The sequence below is a fragment of the Sander lucioperca genome, chromosome 4, assembly GCF_008315115.2.
Source record: "Sander lucioperca isolate FBNREF2018 chromosome 4, SLUC_FBN_1.2, whole genome shotgun sequence".
Classification (NCBI taxonomy): Eukaryota; Metazoa; Chordata; class Actinopteri; order Perciformes; family Percidae; genus Sander; species Sander lucioperca.
Window position 1 is genome coordinate 19385449 of NC_050176.1, and position 18833 is coordinate 19404281.

At 42.2% G+C, this 18833-nt stretch overlaps 2 protein-coding genes and 2 non-coding genes across 5 annotated transcripts; 1 reads left to right on the forward strand and 3 right to left on the reverse strand.

Moving 5' to 3' along the window:
* Positions 1–619: 619 nt before the first annotated feature.
* Positions 620–8761, reverse strand: eif3ba (eukaryotic translation initiation factor 3, subunit Ba). The gene is made up of 19 exons (XM_031309612.2): positions 8496–8761; positions 6886–7078; positions 6679–6798; positions 6529–6586; positions 6251–6379; positions 5978–6135; positions 5093–5224; positions 4903–4969; positions 4763–4809; positions 4440–4650; positions 4272–4344; positions 4052–4174; positions 3862–3940; positions 3498–3636; positions 3254–3379; positions 2851–2928; positions 2353–2461; positions 2128–2240; positions 620–1192 (listed from the first exon to the last, which is right to left on the reverse strand). The coding sequence occupies exons 1-18, from the start codon at positions 8593–8595 to the stop codon at positions 2140–2142; spliced, it is 2043 nt and encodes a 680-aa protein (XP_031165472.1). The 5' UTR covers positions 8596–8761; the 3' UTR covers positions 620–1192; positions 2128–2139.
* On the reverse strand, positions 3039–3124 carry LOC116057248. Its single transcript, XR_004106778.1, has one exon. It is a non-coding gene; the product is annotated as a small nucleolar RNA SNORD60 (small nucleolar RNA).
* On the reverse strand, positions 3735–3816 carry LOC116057244. Its single transcript, XR_004106775.1, has one exon. It is a non-coding gene; the product is annotated as a small nucleolar RNA SNORD60 (small nucleolar RNA).
* A 116-nt stretch (positions 8762–8877) lies between the features above and the next one.
* On the forward strand, positions 8878–17835 carry brat1 (BRCA1-associated ATM activator 1). 2 transcript variants are annotated; one of them, XM_031309609.2, is made up of 12 exons: positions 8878–9296; positions 9981–10129; positions 10207–10354; positions 10507–10933; positions 12031–12156; positions 12998–13089; positions 13175–13278; positions 13412–13598; positions 14014–14087; positions 15426–15510; positions 15628–15911; positions 16889–17835. In XM_031309609.2, the coding sequence occupies exons 1-12, from the start codon at positions 9128–9130 to the stop codon at positions 17759–17761; spliced, it is 2718 nt and encodes a 905-aa protein (XP_031165469.1). In that variant the 5' UTR covers positions 8878–9127; the 3' UTR covers positions 17762–17835. The 2 variants fall into 2 exon arrangements, with proteins under 2 accessions (XP_031165469.1, XP_031165470.1); XM_031309610.2 differs by having other exon boundaries at positions 12034–12156.
* The last annotated feature ends 998 nt before the right edge of the window (positions 17836–18833 follow it).

Consider the following 18833-nt stretch of genomic DNA (forward strand, 5'->3'; position numbering starts at 1 on the left):
AAAAGTCTTCAGAACAGTTTATTTATTCCACACAAAAGAAATTATACTGTATTCTACTTTCCAAAAGCACATTAAATGACTTGTGGGTCACGGTAGCGATGGCTTGATAAATGGATGAGGAAGACTTTCACCTTAATGACAGGACAGCTATCCAGAAGAAGAGAACCCCATGATCTTGGCTGCATAAAATCCTTCAGCACCACGATACACACAGTAGATATGAAGCAGTGAGTGACCGTCACTTACAAATATTTTTAACTAGGGTGAAAGATAGAAATATATAAATCATCCGAGCAGAAAGAAATTTCACCTAAGGACATTTTAGCTACAATTTAAGGCCTTAGTTAAACACATACCCATCAGTTTCCTAGAGTTGCGGGTGACGTCTTTGCATTGCTTGATTTGAACAGTCCAAAGCCAAAAGATATCATTTAAAGTGATTTAATGTGATAAAAAGCAGCAAGTAGCCACATTTGAGAGGCTGGAACCAGAGAACGTAAGGCTTTTGGTTTGTCATAATTATCAAAATGGTTGGTCATGTCACTTAGGCTGGTCTGAACAGGACTAGACAACAGATTATTCCCTTACAATAAAGAACCAAACACAAGACACAGTCAGATAGTATTGTGTTTGAATGTTTATTTAAAGTTATTCCCACTGCGCACCCCCTCCCTGTGTGAAAGCCTAGTCTGAAAGGAGGAGGATACAGTGCACTATAGCGCCACATCAGCACATTTATAAAGAAGGCTACTTGTTTAGTCACAACGCCTTCACCCCCCACTGGTATGGCACTCTGTGCTGCCCTGTGATAACACACTAGCATGGTGAGGCTAGTTCATAAAACAACCCCTGGAAAAAAGAAGGTCCGATAAGAGACACAGGGCTGAGATTAGAGTGAGTGACTGCGATTAATGAATAGAAAAAAATAGGCAGTACTAAATATCAAGTTCCACAGAGAAAAAAAAAAAATGGGGCGGATGATGGTGAGAGACAAAGAGAAAATATCAAATACAAAGTATCCTCTCTTGTCCCCTGATGTGGTTGTTGATCCGCAAGGCGTGCTTTGATGATGTCACTAAAGTTGAATGTTGGGGCTCGTGATCGGGAACCCCAAAATTCACTGCGTGGTCGTCGACCTTCTCCAATCAATGACGCAGTTCCTCTCTCCTCCTTCCACACAAAAACGGATGGACTGAGAGAGAGAGAGAGAGAGAGAGAGAGAGAGAGAGAGAGAGAGAGAGAGAGAGAGAGAGAGAGAGAGAGAGAGAGAGAGAGAGAGAGAGAGAGAGAGAGAGAGAGAGAGAGAGAGATTCAAAACAGGTTCAAACAGGTTCAACACAGATCTGAATAAATCTGTTTCTATTTCAGTTTGTGGTTGTCAATGTTTACGGCTAAAATCACTATACAAGGCAGAAACAGGAATGTGACTAATTTCCCCCCTACGTTGTTGAATTGTTCCATGTTTTTATTTGAGTACACAGAACATGTACAACTTGCATTCGTCAAATTCAGCAGCTGTACAAAGAATGAATGAGTTGGTACATAACAGTTATACAATGCAGCCATTTTCCATCGAATAAAAAGACATTTCTACTGAAAGACGTGATTTGCAGCAGCAGTTTCAGTGCTTTGAGCAGCATCCTAAAATACAATCACCTCCATTGTATTGGGAAAGTTAGTGGCAGAATTTTCATCTTGAAACCGTGAGCACATAAAACTGAAACTATGTACATGTTCAGACACAACTAGGGGCAAATGAGAAAGTCTCTTTATGTAATTTAAGTGATATGACCTTTTTTTTTAAGATTATTTTTTTGGGCCTTTTTTCAATAGGATAGCTGAGAAGTCTTGAAAGGCGAGAGAGAGGGGGAATGACATGCAGCAAAGGGCTGCAGGTCAGAATCGAACTCGCGGTTGCTGCGTCAAGGACCGAGCCTCTGTACAAGGGGCGCACGCTCAACCAGGCGAGCTACCCAGGAGCCCCGATATGACCTTTAAACAGGACCTAATATGCGGTTAAGACGAGACCAACCAGTGACTGCGAACTATACAATGACAATCTAGAAATGAGGATTTTCCAGTAAATTGTGTGATGGACATATCAAAATGTCTGTGTGTGAGCGTTACCTGCGTGGGGGACTACAGATCTCCGAGGGGAATGATTTCTTCGTTGATAAAAAACTCAATGGTCTCCTCCTCCCAGTCGTCCACATTGCTATCCAGCTCATCAGTGTCCACTCCTGGAAGACGAGGTAAACAAACGGCATTGATTTTTTTTATTTTTATTATTAAAAATAAAGACAGGTAAGAGAGGTAAAGGTTCAGGGGTAGAGAACACGAGAAAGCTCCCACCTCCTCTGAGCTCGAGGCGGGCATTCTTCTGTTCTTGATAGGTCTGCTGCGCTGTCTCCCTGTAGCGACGGTAGTCCTCCATCATGGACCTGCGCTTGTCCACCAGCTCCTACTCACAAAACACAGACACATAAAACATTTAGTTTCATAAAAACAGAATAATGTTCGTGATTTGTAAACATGCAGCTTGTATCACTTCTCTGATGGGTTAAGGGAGCTCTATAAATCACTTGTTAGTCTCTAGTATGGAAACTACAATTATGCTACAGAGATGTTGAGATCCTTTAAATCTCTTCACAAGAGTCAAAAAAATATTGAGTCACAACTTAAATTATGCTTAAAACACACATAAATCATACTGTAAACACCGTAATAACAAGTTAATGAGGAAGAAGAAAATACCGCGAGGGCCAAAATAGTTGTGAGAGCATCATTCCCAACAAACTACTAAATAAAAAAGGTAAAATAATAGATGTACAAGAAATGAACAGGTCAAACCTTAGAAGCCTTGGACTGGCTCAGACGATCCTTCTGCTCAAAGATCTTTGAGTATTTCTTAAGATCCTTCTTTATCAACTGCAAGAGGAAGAGGGATATTATACTGAAATGTTCCACAGCAACAAATCAAAACAGATGACAAATACAATATCGAGTATGTGTGGCACTCGTCCACAGGATGTAGTTGTGAGCCTCAGATCAGAGTTGGAATCAGGAGCCGCAGAGCAGCTCTCATACGAGGTGTCAGAAAATATTTAGCTTGTCATCACTGGCTCCACACATATACACATATATATAAAAAAAATGAATATATATATATATATATATATATATATATATATATATATATATATATATATATATATATATATATATATATTTTTTGTTTTTTTTTAAATGGTACCTTGATTTGGTCTTGGCTGAGCAGGGTAGGAGGTCTGGGTCTCCAGAGCAGCTGACAGAAGCGGTCCTTGTTGTTCTTCTGAAGGAGACGCCCCTGGAACGTCCACAGCCAGTAGGCGTTGTCCACCTAGACACACATAAAAAACAGTGGAGGAATAGGATGTGAGTGCAAGTTCAGTATGAATTTTTCACCCACCGGTGAATTGGTCTGGCAGGGAAAGAAAAAGACAAGGAGCAGCACGCACCTTGTGGCTCCACCAGGAGACGGAGGTGACGACATAGCGGCCGGTCGGGTCCCACTCTACGTCGGAGGCCATGTAGTGCTCTGCTATGTTCATCATGGTGCAGTCTGACGTGTCCACAAAGGCGAGAGCTCCATTCATACTACACACACACACACACAGGAAAAGAGAAGATTACACACAAACTGAAATTGATTTAAAACTGACACACACAAGTGCAAATATACAGTATAATACTGTGAGCCTCAGGTCAGAGTTAGAATCAGGAGCTTAGCTCTCATACGAGGTGTCAGAAAAGTTATTTAGTTTGTCATCAGCGGCTTCTTGTGTCTCATACCCACACCCCACACCCAGATATTTAACTGACCTCCTGAGACCAGCCAGCACCAAGAACTGTCCCTGGGGGCTCCAGAAGATGCTGTTGGCCTGCTGCTTGTCAAACATCTCTGTAGAAAAAAAAAAAAGGACACATTTTCAAGTTCAGTGGAGGTTCACAGTGCGTCCTATACTGTGCACCTGTCAATAGGACAGTTGGCATGATGGCACAATTTACTCACTTATGAGCTCGATCTTGCCGTTGTTTTTGACATGGTAGAAGGAGACGTTGATTCTAGGAGACTCTCCGTGGAGAACAGCAAACTTGCTGCCGTTGGGTTCCCATGCAAACGCTATGATGCCTTCTGGATAGACAGAACCACAACAAACAACAAATCAGGGGGGGGGAGGGTTCCTATGGGAAACAATCTGCATTACTTTGTGTGTTTATAATGTTATTACCCTTCATCTCCACCACATCAACAGGAACCTGCTTCTCTCTCATGCGGAAGATTTCAAAGTTGGTGACCACGCCCTGAAAAGGATTGAAACGTATATTGAGCAACTGATTTTTTTTTTTTTTACCAGTGAGGTCTCAGCGGTTTCCCCTTTTTCTCTCCACCTGTGTACCTGTGTTCCTTTAGGAGTCCTGTCCACTTTCACACACAGGTAATCTCCATTTCTCTGCCAGTGAAGTTTGCAGTCGACAACATTGAAGAGGTTGCGGACACGGATCTCCTGACGGGAAGGCAACTGCATCAGAGTCACCCTGGCTGGGATATCTTTGTCCTCAGGGACCCAGAATGCTATGATGTTGTCACCAGGAGACCATGAGAAGTCCCTGTAGACACACAGATTATTGTCAATATCGCCTCGCCAGATAGACAGCCGTCGCAATTTACAACTGAAAAAAAAAAAAAAAAAATCATAAAAGCATCATCAAGGACTCTTACTTGATTCCGGTAATCTTGAGACTCTTCTTGTCAAGCAAGCCCATAGACTGAAAGGAGCAGAAACATGGCTTTAATATTACCTGCACACTTTACATGAATGAACACACCTATAGTTTTTTTTTTTTGGTAAGGGTACTTACTGGAGTCTCATAGATGCTCAGCGTGTCTGTGGTCATCCTGGCAAAGAACTTCCCATCGTGGCTCCATCTAAGAACCAATATGTGCCATTATCATATATATTCAAGTGACTGTAGGAGCAACAAATGTGAAAGCACCGCTGAAGCAAACGGGATTTTTACAACGAGAAAGAAACGGGCACAGAGTACTGACTTGAATATGGGCCAGTGTGCAGAGCTCTCGCAATGGAAACCTCTCTTCTTCTGTCCGGTTAGAATGTCCCAGATGATGATGGCCTGTGGGTCCTCCTTGGTGTCCATCAGTGGACTGAAAGTCACCACATACCTGGAAGGCACCGAAACCACACATGGAGCTTCAGACGATTCAGAAACAAAGCAGTTCATCTAACGTTGATAATAATTTAAGATAATCAGTTTATCAGTTTTGAGCAAGGACCTTCAGTATTTGGATATCGCATTAACATGTAGGTAGATAAAAGCATCAGACTATGTATCAGCAGATGCCCAACGATAATCACGGCGCAAAAAACTTTGCGACATCCCTAGTTTATTGTAATCTTTTTTTTTTTTTTTTTAATATATAAATTGTATTCCAATGGGTTTTTTCCCCTAAATAAAAAACTGTTCACACTGATGCAGCTGCAGCTAGATTTAAAACCCATCTGTACATGTCTCGCTTCTTTAAAAAGCAAAACATTCAGACTTGTGAATCTAGCTAAAAATCTACATTGCTCTTTTCAGTGTGAATCATATTTATCTCATTTTTAATAAGGTGGTGCCAAATGAACAACAGAGATAAGTTAGAGGGGGACTTTGTTTCTTTGCGGTTCTTCTTTGGGATGCCACAGAAGAATAATTTTGCCACATTTCATAATTACAGTTAAGACTTTTATTCAAACAGCTGCATTAGAATGACATCATTTCAATTACACTGCATCCATTCACTAATTGTAACTTCCCCACTGGGGATCCACACACACACACACACACACACACACACACACACACACCTACCTCATCGGGTAATGACTAATGCTATAAGTGTCTATAAGTGGTTATAAGACAGAATATTGATTACCTCTCACATGGTGAGAAGTCGATGAGGGACACTCCCTGATGGCTGAACCTCTGAATCTGTTTGAACTTCTCGCCGCCCCACAATGCAATGCCACGTTGGTGGAAGGTGGCCAGGTAGGTGCCTTTTGGAGACCAGCGGACGTACGTCTCTGTCCAGCGCTGCATCAGGACACAGAAACGTTATTGCGGTAGTCTGCAAGCCAACCACTACTGTTGAATTACATTTAATACGAGCCTGTTTACCCTGCATTTCCAAGTGTGATCAACTACTTACTGCTCTCTCTTCAGCTGTGATTGGCTCCTTAGCATCGTTTGCGAAAATGGCGGTCCTCTCTCCGGCTTCGTAGATCACACTGTACTGGTCACGACAGTCTGCGTCCTCAATCCAATGGCGCATATTACCCTGAACAGACAGACATTTTAATGATATTGATATTAAGTGGCCAATTGTAAAGGATGGCATAGAAGTAAAACCTTTGAGAAAAACACATTATATGTAATAAATTACTTATGATTAGAAAAAAGAAGTATTTGTTAAAAGAAACAACTCACAAAATCTTTGAATGGCTGCTTCTCTGGAGTTTCCCACTCATCACTGATGTTCATGTACCTGGGGAAATAAGCAAACTGAATTAATCTACTTGTTTTACGTATATCTGCCGTCACACTTGCTGCATTCCTTATCAGACACTGAAGACTTACTTGTCAAAGTCAGTGAAGAGGTTGACCCTGAATGTATGCTGTTTGTCGAGTTTGTATCCATCTGCGTTCTTTACCGCCTCGAGGGCCTGGGTAGGACCACCATACTCCAAGAAGATGTACCTGTGTAAGATATGGCTCTGTGTTACATCTTAACTACAACATGTTCGCATTATAATGCCATAACATAGTAGACAGTGATACACATACCCTTTGGTCAAGCCATCAGCATCTGGATAGAACTCGTTGGTGATCTTGCCAAACTTGGAGAAAATCTTGTGTATGACATTCTTGAGTTTCTCTAAACGCTCTGGGCCGACCTGGGGGACGTTGTCAACCACCACCACCGAGTCTATACCGTCAGCCTCCTGGGGCTTCTCTCTCAGGATGTCTTCCAAGAACTCTGAAGAGAAGAGAGGGAGGGGTGGGAAGATCAGGGTGGGAAACAGTATCGTTAAGTAACTTATCTGATATGTCTGTGTTAGCCTGGGCTTCCAAATACATTTGCGTGCCCCAATGTCTCTCAATTCAAACTGCAATGCGACCACTGGCTTCATTTTTTTATGATATATTTTATTATTTATTAATGGTTTTGCCTGTATTGGACAGTGACAGAGTAAAAGACAGACAGGAAAAAAAGGGAGGGTACATGCAACAAAGGTTCTCGGATGGAATTCAATTAGTGATGTTGCAGGTACATAGTATGAGCCTTTACCAATATACCACCCACTAGTCAAATTTCACATGCCCAGTTGGCAGGTTAAAAGATGGTGCACTATGGAAATAGTTATGTACAGCTTGAATTAAATAACTTTTCAGAAGTGCACTACAATCAGTTGTCAGCTTATTAGGTACATCTATCTTAAACTAATACAATCTCATGTTTCAGAGGTGTTAATCCAACGTTATGGTTATTTTGGAGGCTGTAGTTTGTGGTGCTGTTGAATTGTATTAATTTACACTAATAGGGGTTTCTAATGTTTAGACTAACTTCAATGATATACAAGGGGTGGACATCATTTATAAAAAATGTTTTAAAAAAAACCTGCTCTTAGTTAACACAATGCAATTCAACAGCACCACAAATCTCCAAAATGACTACAGTTGAACAAACACCAGTGTGAACGAAAACTGAACATTATACACTTCATACGGGGATGTTTCGCAGGGCTGTTGTATTAAACTTAATAGATTTTCAGCTAGGGTCCTAATAAACTGGCAGCTGAGTGTATAAGTGTTATTCAGAGTGTGTAAGTGTTATTCATTTAGCTGATGTGTCATTTGTTCGCGTTGTATTTGCAGACCTGAGGGATAATATGGACCACAGTCCGCTCCACCCTCTGCGTTAGGATTAACGTTAACGATACACTGATGTGAAAGGCAGCTCCTATTACCAGCTGCTTCATGCAAACCACCGACTGCAGGTTCGCAGCAACGGTCTTGGTCTCAATCACCTATTCCGACAGCTAACATTACGAGAAAATGGGCAACATTAGTGAGCTTTGCCCCCTGTTTCAATTTTCCAAATGACAGCGACAAGGCCACAGTGAGTGGTTTGGGTGAGGCTACAACGGTAACGTTAGTGATATTAACGTTAAACGGTGTTAGTGGTTGATAATACTTTTAATCAAAACGGCGATGTATCCGTTTAATTCCTGATAATCCGACCTCAACGTTTAGCTAGACATTACGGGCGAGAAGGCAAAATGACAAGATAGCTAGCTTTGTAGCATATGTAGCTAGTAACGTTAATACGGCTGTAAGCTAGCTAACTGTTAGCAACAGGCCAGAAAGCCGGCATTTTTCCTACTGCCGCTCACCCTCATCTTCGATGTCATCCTCGAAGTCCTCCGGGTCGCTGAAGGAAGGCTCCTCCTCGTCATACTCGGGGTCGTCCACCATATCCACCGTATCTTGCATTTATCAGGTACTACGAGACGGATTTCTCGCCACTACAGAGCAGAATCCCAAAAAACTAAGAGGCTGACGGTCATCGACCGGTGCGGCACCATGTGCGATTATGTGAAAATGGACGATGTGACGGAAACGCAACACCGGAACTGGTTCGGAGGGAAGGAAGCGCTGCGCTAAGAAGTTTAGAGTTGTAAAACATAGGGACCGGTGCTATCTGGGGCCTGCACATGCGATGTAACTTCCCCACACGTTTATAGAGCAGTAAACCGTGCAAGTGTCCTTGTTATGACTCTCACATTTTACACTGAAAGAAATAAGAGGGACGTCACAAACCGGTACCTCCGAAACAATTTCCCGCGAGATGGACGTTGAGCTAAACTAGAAGGAATAACTTAATTTTGTTATTTTTGCTAACGTTAGCTGTTACCTTTCACTCAATACTACATTGCGTCTAGCTGTAGCAGATACGTGTGTCGGAGTTAACTATGTAGCTATGCTTCAGTGTAACTATTCAGCTGTAAACTTCAGTTTATCTTAAATGCTCATAACACACACACACACACACACACACGTTAGTACCATGGACAGAGAGTGTGCTTCGCTGCTGCCCAGTGTGTGTGAGGTGCTGGCGGACTCAGGGAGGTCTGTGCCCGATGACACCAGCCTGGAGAAACTGTTGGACTGGTTTACAGGGCTCACCGAGGCTGGTTAGTACTAAACTTGGCGGGATAGTTTGGTTATCTGTCATATGTTATCTGGTTTGTCCAAAAAGTGTCTTAGACTGGGATAAAACAGGAGACATACGGTTAACCTAGCTATACTAAATAATAAACTAATTCATTTACCACAAACATAATCAAAACAAATAGATGGGAGGATTCTGTAGTCAGTATTGTATGGAGTCGATGAATAAAAATGGCTGAATAGACGTTGTGCTGTAAAAACAAAGAAAAAGAAACAAAAGCCGCAACAGAATGTAGTGTGTGTGTGTGTGTGTGTGTGTGTGTGTGTGTGTGTGTGTGTGTGTGTGTGTGTGTGGCATGGGGCACACCGGGCTGTGCCATTGTCCCATTTGGTCGATTCATTTCTGTCAGTCGACTGATTGATTAAACAACAACACCTTGTTTCACCTTTAAACTGAATTTGAGTTTTGATACCCTTTTTAATTTCTCTTGATACAATACCCACATGGTGGATATTCCGAAATAAATGTATTTATAAAAGTGAAGCTGTCATGTGAAGTCTGGCAAAGGCAAAATGATGCATACCAAATGCAGTAAAGAGTGAGGGTAACAGGGGGATCTGCCTTGGGTTATTCCAGCTGTGGATGGATAGATGGATATTAAAGATCTGTACCACTGTCTCATGTCCACCTTTTTCTCCTGATGAAGGAGGATCTCTGCTGGAGGCTTGCCCATGTCTGCTCAAATTCATATCCACTGTGGTTCACAACACAGCTTCAGACCCCGGTGTCCTCTCCTTCACTCTTAGACTCACCGGTTTAATGGCTGCCACTGAGGACGGCTTCAAAATGCTTCAGGTAGAGTTAGTGTCACCTTGTACTTTTACTAAATTGTTACAAACAATTTCTGACTTTGATGATGTCCCCCCCTGCAGGAACGATCTGTTCTGAACCAGGTCTTCAACCTTCAGCACTGGCAAGAAGCAGGACTCTGGGACGATCCCTGTTTACGGATCGGCTGGATCCAGGGCTTAAGGAGCACACTGCAACACCCAAAGGCTCTCAGTTTCTTTGTACAATCAGGTGAAACTTAATGTAGGAAATGAGACCATCTTTCCTAATATGTTGTGTATCATAAAAGACAATTTGATGAGATGGAGACAGGCAATATTTAGGAATAAAGACGTAAGAATTTTACCACTTCATAGCTGAAATCTGTTTTTCTCACTCTCCAGATTTCATTGATCCGCTCCTACAGCTCCAGACAGACACGAGTCTATTTGTTGCCTCAGCTGCCAATCAAATGCTCGCCCACATCCTGCTCTTCTTTCAGAAAGTCTCGTCTGCAGGATCTAACGGCGTCAATAAGAAAGAAGAAGACTTAGAACCCCCAGCCATCACCATGGAAACCAGCGCAGAGTACAGTGCTGTTGTTAAGGGGATCTCAGAGTACCTCAAGGAGTCTCTGATTCCCAAAGAAAACACAAAGCTCCATCAGAGTCTGCAGATACTCAAACTTCTGGCCCTGCTCCTGGCCCAGGCCGGGCCTCCTCTCCGGGACAAGCTGCTCCAGACAGTCACAGAGTCTCTGGAGGAACTGGTGACGGCAGGCTGCAGTCAGCTCACGCTGCCTCTGATGGATGTCATTCTGGCTGCAAACAGGTACACTGGCTCTCTCATATGAACACAAACACAGCGTAACACGGGAACATTCAGTTTACAGACAGCAGTCATATTAAAAGTAAACGCACCAATAAATACAATGACATTAAATACAAAAAATGTAAATAATACACACGTTTTCTTTTTAAGATTATTTTTTGGGCTTTTCCGCCTCTTAATGGACAGGACAGCTAGGTGAGAAAGGGGAGAGAGAGGGAGGAAGACATGTAGGAAATTGTCTCAGGTCTGACTCGAAACCCTGGACCTCTGCGTCGAGGCATAAACCTCTCAGTATATGTGCGCCTGCTCTACCCACTGAGCCAACCTGGCCACAAATAATACACAAGTTAACATTATCGTCACAGATCAGACAGAAGGCATCTTCCTCGCCGAAGGAGCTTGGATTTAACAATGACTTTAACAATGCAATGATGTTAATTTGAACACTGCCATTGTTTTTTACAAGGCTCCATCCATCTCGTATAAAATCTAAATGTGCCAGAAGGTTGTTAGCGCTCCTATGAAAGCCCAGTATTAATGTTAAATGATGTTTTGGAGCAGCTTATCATAAATCTAAATCTAGAGTCCTTTGACAGGTGACCCTTTTCTCTAACCTAACGTACTTTTGAATCCTACCCTTACTCAAGCAAATAGCAGATACTCTGTAGGCTTTATATCTACATTAGCTTAGGCTCAATTACATCGGCAGGCCCCACTGGCTCGATAGGCAGTTTCAGCAAGCCAGTTTACTTAAAGCTCCATATGTTACAAAGGCTTTACCTTGTGAATAATACTGTACTTCCCATACTACATTTGCGCTTATACTGTTTCTACAGTGGACAACTAGTAGTTTAAAAGACTTGTATGAAAAAAAAAAGTGCTGTGGTTGTAGATAAGTTATAACACACTTTTCGTGTATTCACGGTAAATACAGTATAGAGAAATATTCAAGAGAAGCCGCATCGACTGCTGCACCTGCTGCATAAACATAATGTAAAAAGAGAGAGAGAAACAAATGACGCACTGTATACCGTAGGTATAAAACATACGTATAATGAGTGGTTTCAGTGTTAAACAATGTTCATGTTTGTCTTCAGCAGCTCCTGCCCTGATGGACGTGTCCCAGGCCAACGCGTCGCCCGTATTCTATCGTCCATGTTGAGCATTAACAACGCCGCTGACCTCTGTCATGCTGCAGCTGCTTTGCTTCGCAGAGGTCACCAGTAAGCATCTGATCACAGCGCCACTTCACACTCTCATACAGAATATGGCTTCACCATCACCAGTTCAAGCTCACTTTGTTTTCTTTTGTTTTTTTTTTTAGATCAACTTTTTTTTTTTTTATGCAAACATACAGAACAGAACAGAGAAATACAAACTGCACAAGAACAAAAACAAAAACCCTCGCCCACTCCCCACCCTCTGCGGTCTCCAGGCAAAAAACCCCGAAAAAACTGAAATCACACCTTGCCTAGTTACTCTCCTCTAGTTCTTCTGGCGCTCAGGTCATTAGGTCTGATATTTGTGCTGCTGCGTTATTCCATAGGTTGATGGTTGATGATTTGGCTTTGTTAATCCTTGCTGTAGAGAGCTCAAGCATAACTATGTCTAGAAAATACGCCAACCACTGTTTTATACAAAGCGAGTGGGGGGGAGCCAGCACTGAGCTATCATTTTCTTGGTTGCAGTTGAGCCGGCTAGCCAAATTTTCTTCTGTCTCCCAAGCAGGTGTAATCTAGAGTCGTCGTTAAGTAACAAAACAATCGGGTCAGTAGGAATTCGACATCCTATCACATCAGCTATTATTGATGATGTTTTATTCCAAAACTCATGCACCTGTTCACACTCCCAGACCATGTCCAGGTTGACAGAAAGTACAATAGGGAGTAGGAATGACTTTAGAGATGTATCTCTTCTGAGGAGTCCAGTATGTCCTATGACATATGTTGAAGTGGATATACTGGTGATTTGGAAGTTCTCAGTTTGTTTTCTGACATAAGTAGTTCAAGTCGTAGAAAACCAGGATGTATTTACCCATGGGTGCTGTTTTCTTCTTCTGTGCAGTGATACTGTCCACACAGCCCGGGCTGTGAGAATACTACTGCTCCCCCTCGACATTATAACTGGTCCGACTCTACTGGGCACAAACACCACTGGTAAAACACACAGATATACACAGTTCACTAAAAAGAATGGACATATTTTTGCATCTTTATAACTAAATATGTTTTGTCCCTGCAGCAGACGAGCATCTGTTTTCAGTGGTGGAGCAGCTGAAGAGTAAAACCTCCTGTATCTCTATGATCTGTGTCTGTCTGACAAACACACCACAGATCACACTCACGGTGAGGCTGTAAAGACAGCAGAACACAGAGGAGAGGAGACTGTATTCTTTATGTGAAGCAGACTAACATCTCTCTCTCTCTCTCTCTCTCTCTCTCTCTCTCTCTCTCTCTCTCTCTCTCCCTCCCCTCTCAGCCTCCTGGCGTCCTCCCCTGTCCTCCAGTTTTGATTGTCACTGCCGTTGTGTCATTGTTAAGGATCTGCAGTGGCAGCTCTTCCTCCTCATCCACTGGTTGCAGCGAGGTTTGCAGGAATGTAATCGGCAGTGGCAAAGTTCAGAAATGTGCCCTCGAGGCTCTGACGGCTCTCAACAGCAGCCCAGGTGACACTGTGTGTTTATGTGGGATGATCCAAATAGAAATATTGTTCTCTTTCCTTTCCTAACCACTTTTATGGAAACTTTATTGGAAAGAGATTAAAATCCGCTTTTTATTAATCTAACTCCTCAAGTAAATACCGGACACATGCAGCAGAACAGTACAGAATATCATAAGTTATTTTCTCAGTACTGAGTAGTATAAGTATAGAAGTAAATCTAACTGTAAAAATGTGTAAACTGGTCTAAATAATTTGCAGGATTTTCCAACAAAATAGAAGAAAGTTAGATCAAATATCCTATACTGACACAAAACAAATGCTACAGTATATGAACATTATAATGTGTGTTTTCACACACACGAGAGAAGGAGTTTTAGAATGTAACATTTAGCACCTATCCTTCATCTTGTGTGTTTCAGGAGCGAAGGAGAAGATCAGTGAAGTGTTCACAATTCTGATACAATATCTGGACAATCCTGATTCTGACCCCACTGTAAGTTTCCTGTCTATACATGCTTGATTACAACTTCTTCTATTTTATTTTGTGCCTATTATTATTATTATTATTATTATTATTATTATTATTATTATTATTACTACTACTACTACTACTACTATTACTACTACTGGGGAGCAGTGATGAAGAAGACGACACCAGCACTGATTGTTTAAAGAGATTTAAAGAATAAAGTCAAAATATTTTGGCAGAAAAAGTCATTATAGTTCAAGAATAAAGTCATACTGAAATATTGCAAGAATAAGTCTTAATATTTCAGTTAAATAACTTTTTTTTTATTGTAGTTTAAAGTACTTTTCAAAACTTGTAGATTTTTCTTTTCCATACTGATGCACACATTCTGTCATGTATAGAGGCTACATGTATGAGAGTGAAACAGTAGTATGACATAATAATCTTAACTAAAGGTCCACTCCACAGTAGCTTTTTCTGAAACCTTCTGCCACATTATCAGTTTGCTTAGCTGTCACTGAGTTGGTGGAGTTGTTTATAATGTATAAGCTGAAATGGTTAGTTGAGTAGTCTCGCTTTGCCCGACCTTCCTCCACAGTGCTGCGGAGGAGGGTCCTGCTAGTCCACACAGCAATCCGGGATGGGAGAAAAACATGCTCTGGTTTATTGCCATTTCTTTAAACCAATCACAATCGTCTTGGGCGGCGCTAAGCACCGGACGCAATAACGTTGCCTCTGCAAAATAGCCTCGGAAAGGAACTTGTTTTGGTGGAACATGTGTACGTTCAAAAGTTGTTTTAGTCGTGCAACAGAAAACTCAGATTGGACAGATAGTCTAGCTAGCTGTCTGGATTTACCCTGCAGAGATCTGAGGAGCAGTTAACTATAGTCTCTAGAAATCCACCGGAGTTTAAAATTCCAACACAAAGAAAGAGGAAGGTAACGGACATCCGGCCGAAAAGAGTGTCATCCGGTGGAATTTCTAGTCATGGTTAGATCTAAAGATTAATGAAGAGATTAATCATCTGCTAATTAATCGATAATGAAAATAATTAGTAGCAGCCTTAGTATGCACACAGGGATATATATGTTACCTCACAGATTATAGCACTCTCCAGGAATGGGAAGTAGCTAATGTCTCAGTAAATGACAGGTAGACAGGCATGTTATGCTTTGGCTTTTTAGCTGTTTGTCTGGTCACATGAGAGTCTCTAGCCACTGACGGCTCCATCTTTGAATTCATTAAGTCACAATGAGAGTCTGAGTCTGCTCATGAGGGTTACAAACTTTAGCTACAAAATATCTGTAAATCAATGTTGTTTACTATCATTGAAATGACTGTGTCTGTGTTCCTTACTGCAGGTACTCCACAAGTCCTACCAGGCCTTAGTAAAGTGGATCAGAGTGTGCACTGACCTCTCCTTAATAACAGACCAGCTCAGACAAGGTAAAGTTCAGCAGCAGCCTCCTCACTCAAGCTCATAAATACTAGGCTATAGTATTTCTACTGGCTACATCAAGTAACGTGTCACTGAAATGATATGTATGTGTATACATGAATTAGATCTGGTGGAGGTAGTGAAGAAGCGTGCGTGTGACATGCGTTGGGAGGTGAGAGACTCGACGGTGGAGTTTCTGGGACACCTGGCCGGTGTGCATGTCTCCGTGACTTTAGGCGAGGAGGTGTGTGATGCGTCTGAGGCTCTGCTGGGCGGCTGCTGTACTACTCCTCTCCTGAAGGAGGCCCTCCAGGATACAGAGAGTTATGTGAGAGCCAGCGCCATCTCTGCACTGGCAAAGACACTGACGCACAGCTGGCAACAGGGGGCAGCACTCACTGAGGACCAGGTAGGCACAAACTGTTGTACATTTGACTCTGGCACAAAACTACAGGGAAGCACTTTCTGTGGTGTGGGATACAATATCAAATTATAGTTTTTCTTCTATCCCTTCAGTCAGTTGTGTAACATTTTGGATTATTAACTTAAGCTGCTACTTTCTTAGGACCAAGTAAAAGATCAGCATTTTTCTTTTTGTAAAGCACTTTGAGCTGCATTTTATGTTATGAAAGTAGCTATATAAATACAGTTTATTATTGTTATTATTAGGGCTGCTCCCTCTTAGTCGACTAATCGGTCGTTTTGGTCTTAGCCAACTAAGATTTCTTTAGTCGATTAGTCATGTTTTATGCTTTTTTCATGCTGAATGACTTATTTCCAAGAAACGCACAAGCACATCTCTGGTAAACGCAAGAATTAAAGTGGTGCTTTTGCATGACTCTTTGCGGAGAAACTCAGATTTACAGATCTGTCGATTAAATCAACTAATCGATTAGTCGATACAATTGAATGAGTGTTAGTCGACTAAGAATTTCTTCAATCGAGCACAGCCCTAGTTATTATTCACCCATGTACACTCAGATTAATAAGCAATCTATTGGTGTCAGAGCATTTTCTTACCTTGTCTGATCAAAGAGGCAAACACATTTTTAAATCAAGACTTTTTTCTTCGCTCTTATGATTAATTGTATAATTGCTACCTTGTTCTGGTTTTTGTTCCTTTTTTTTACTGTCATCCCTGTAAATAAGCAATCGAATCATACTTGTTGTTTATACATACATTTTTATATATTTTACATTGTTATTATCCTCTCCTTCTATAATAGTCCCCTTTCATATTTTGTGAAGGGTATTTACCCTCAAAATAAACATACTTACCTACTTACCTGTGTAGGCGTACTGGGCCTCTAAAGATAAGGACAAAAATAAAAACCGGAGGTACAATGATTTCAGGTGTACATATCAATGATTTTCTCTCTTATGCAGACTGAAATAGTGAGCCGGCTGCTTGAAATCCTCTCCCAGGACACAGAGGGATTCCCCAGGAGGGCTGTCGTACAATACTTCATCTCCTGGTTCTTCTCACGCTCCTCACACTCGCCTCCATCGTCATCCACCTCCTCCACTTCTCTCCTGATGCAGTGTGTGCGCACCGTCCTCTCCCAAGGCAGCGCCGATTTGGACTGGGAGGTCAAAGTTCACACGCTGGAGCTGGCTGAGCTGCTGCTGGACCAAGCCTTTTCAGCTCACCGCGGTTACAGAAAGGGGTCAGATGCACACTGTGCCCTACAGCACCCCTATGGTGTAGTTTCTGATCAGGCCTACACGCTTCACACACACACTGGCACACACGCAGAGGGCGTGCAGTCAGATCTGGCCCGTGTGGTCGAGCAGGGAGTCATCTCAGCGTTGTTGAGTGGTCTGGTTGACTGCGATAGACCTGTGGCTCTGAAGGCCTGTCGACTGCTGATAACACTCAGAGAGACGATCTGCCCTCTGTCGCTAGGGGCGCTGGATGCAACTGCTGCCATGGCAACAGTATCGTGTGAACTGCTTGGGAAGGGCTGGGGGCAGGAGATCACGAAGATACTGGGGATGGAGAAGAGCGATCGGGCCCTAGAGACGGACATCTCAGCACAGAGAAGTTTCAGCGGAGCAGACGGGGGAGGTGACAGTGTGACTGTGAGCGAGGTGCTGAGGTCTCTGAGTTTAGACGAGAGGCTGGAAGTCCTGACTCAAAGCAGCGACCACATCCACAACTCTCCCCTCTCTCTGCTGCAGGACATACTGACTGCGAGCGCCGCTCACACTCATCCAGACACAAAGCCAGGGCAAGAGGTCATAGTGGACTGCTACTGACATACACACACACACACACACACACATAGGGTTGGGCATCATTTGGATTTTAACAAATCTGATTCCAATTCCGATTCTTCCTTTCGATTCCGGTTCTCATCGATTCTCGATTCCGATTCTTTGAGGGGTGGAGTTGAAACGGATCACATGTCTATTTTCACAAATAAGAGGACAGTTTTATTTTGATTCACTGGTGGTTTGCAGTTTTACAGCGTTTTTAATGTAAAATAAAGCCACACTAGAGCGTTGCTTACTGTGCTCCAAGGCTGCAACACAACAAGCGCCTGGCCGCTACGGAAACCAAAACTTGCGCATATTAAATTGGGAAGCGATGATCAGATTTCAAACCAAATCCTCTAAACGATTCCAATAAAGAAACGATTCTACTGGAATCGTAATTTTTGAAACGATTCCAAGTAGGAATCGTTTCTTGATGCCCAATCCTACACACACACACACAGACACACACACACACACACACACTGCACTGCCTTATGTTAGTTTGTTATGAGTGATGAACAAGACACTCTTAACTCAGGATACATCTGCCTTCATGATGTTGTGATGTATTCGTTACTTTAGTAAAAGAGGAATTGCCCTGATTTGACTGATTTAAACGTGTGTTTGTACTGTTTCTTAGCCTGATGTCATCATACGTTCGGCTGGCATCCTGGCTAACTGTTTCTGGTAACAGTTTTGAAAATTACATAACATTAAATATTACAGTTTTATTAAATACCAAACTGGAAGGTTTTTTTGCTTTTTCATGATGTAATGTCTCTATTGATTTTTAAGATACATTGATACAATGCAGTTGCACTCGTCTTTACTTCCAGCAGAGGTCCATAGTAGTGCAACAAAAAAAAAACTATTTAGCATTCATCAAGGGACTGGTGGTGGAAATTAGCTTTAGCTACAGTACATAGCAGCCACATCCCCTGCTGCTTCCTCTAAATCTGTGCTGTTGTGTTGACTGTGCTGATCATTTTTAATTATTCACCTGTACTAGAATTAGACTTTCCAATTATCCATACAATCCATTACTCTAAAGAAGAACTTTTTATGCAAGTAA

Excerpts from the sequence above, each read along its gene's own strand:
- eif3ba (XM_031309612.2), bottom strand. The coding sequence starts at position 8,595 with ATGCAAGATACGGTGGATATGGTGGACGACCCCGAGTATGACGAGGAG. Across the intron at positions 6,587-6,678 it reads CTCTTCACTGACTTTGACAA|GTACATGAACATCAGTGATG; the intron begins GTAAGTCTTCAG and ends TTATTTCCCCAG. Across the intron at positions 3,637-3,861 it reads GTGCTGGCTGGTCTCAGGAG|TATGAATGGAGCTCTCGCCT; the intron begins GTCAGTTAAATA and ends GTGTGTGTGTAG.
- brat1 (XM_031309609.2), top strand. The coding sequence starts at position 9,128 with ATGCTCATAACACACACACACACACACACACACGTTAGTACCATGGAC. Across the intron at positions 10,130-10,206 it reads ACGGCTTCAAAATGCTTCAG|GAACGATCTGTTCTGAACCA; the intron begins GTAGAGTTAGTG and ends CCCCCCCTGCAG. Across the intron at positions 10,355-10,506 it reads CAGTTTCTTTGTACAATCAG|ATTTCATTGATCCGCTCCTA; the intron begins GTGAAACTTAAT and ends CTCACTCTCCAG.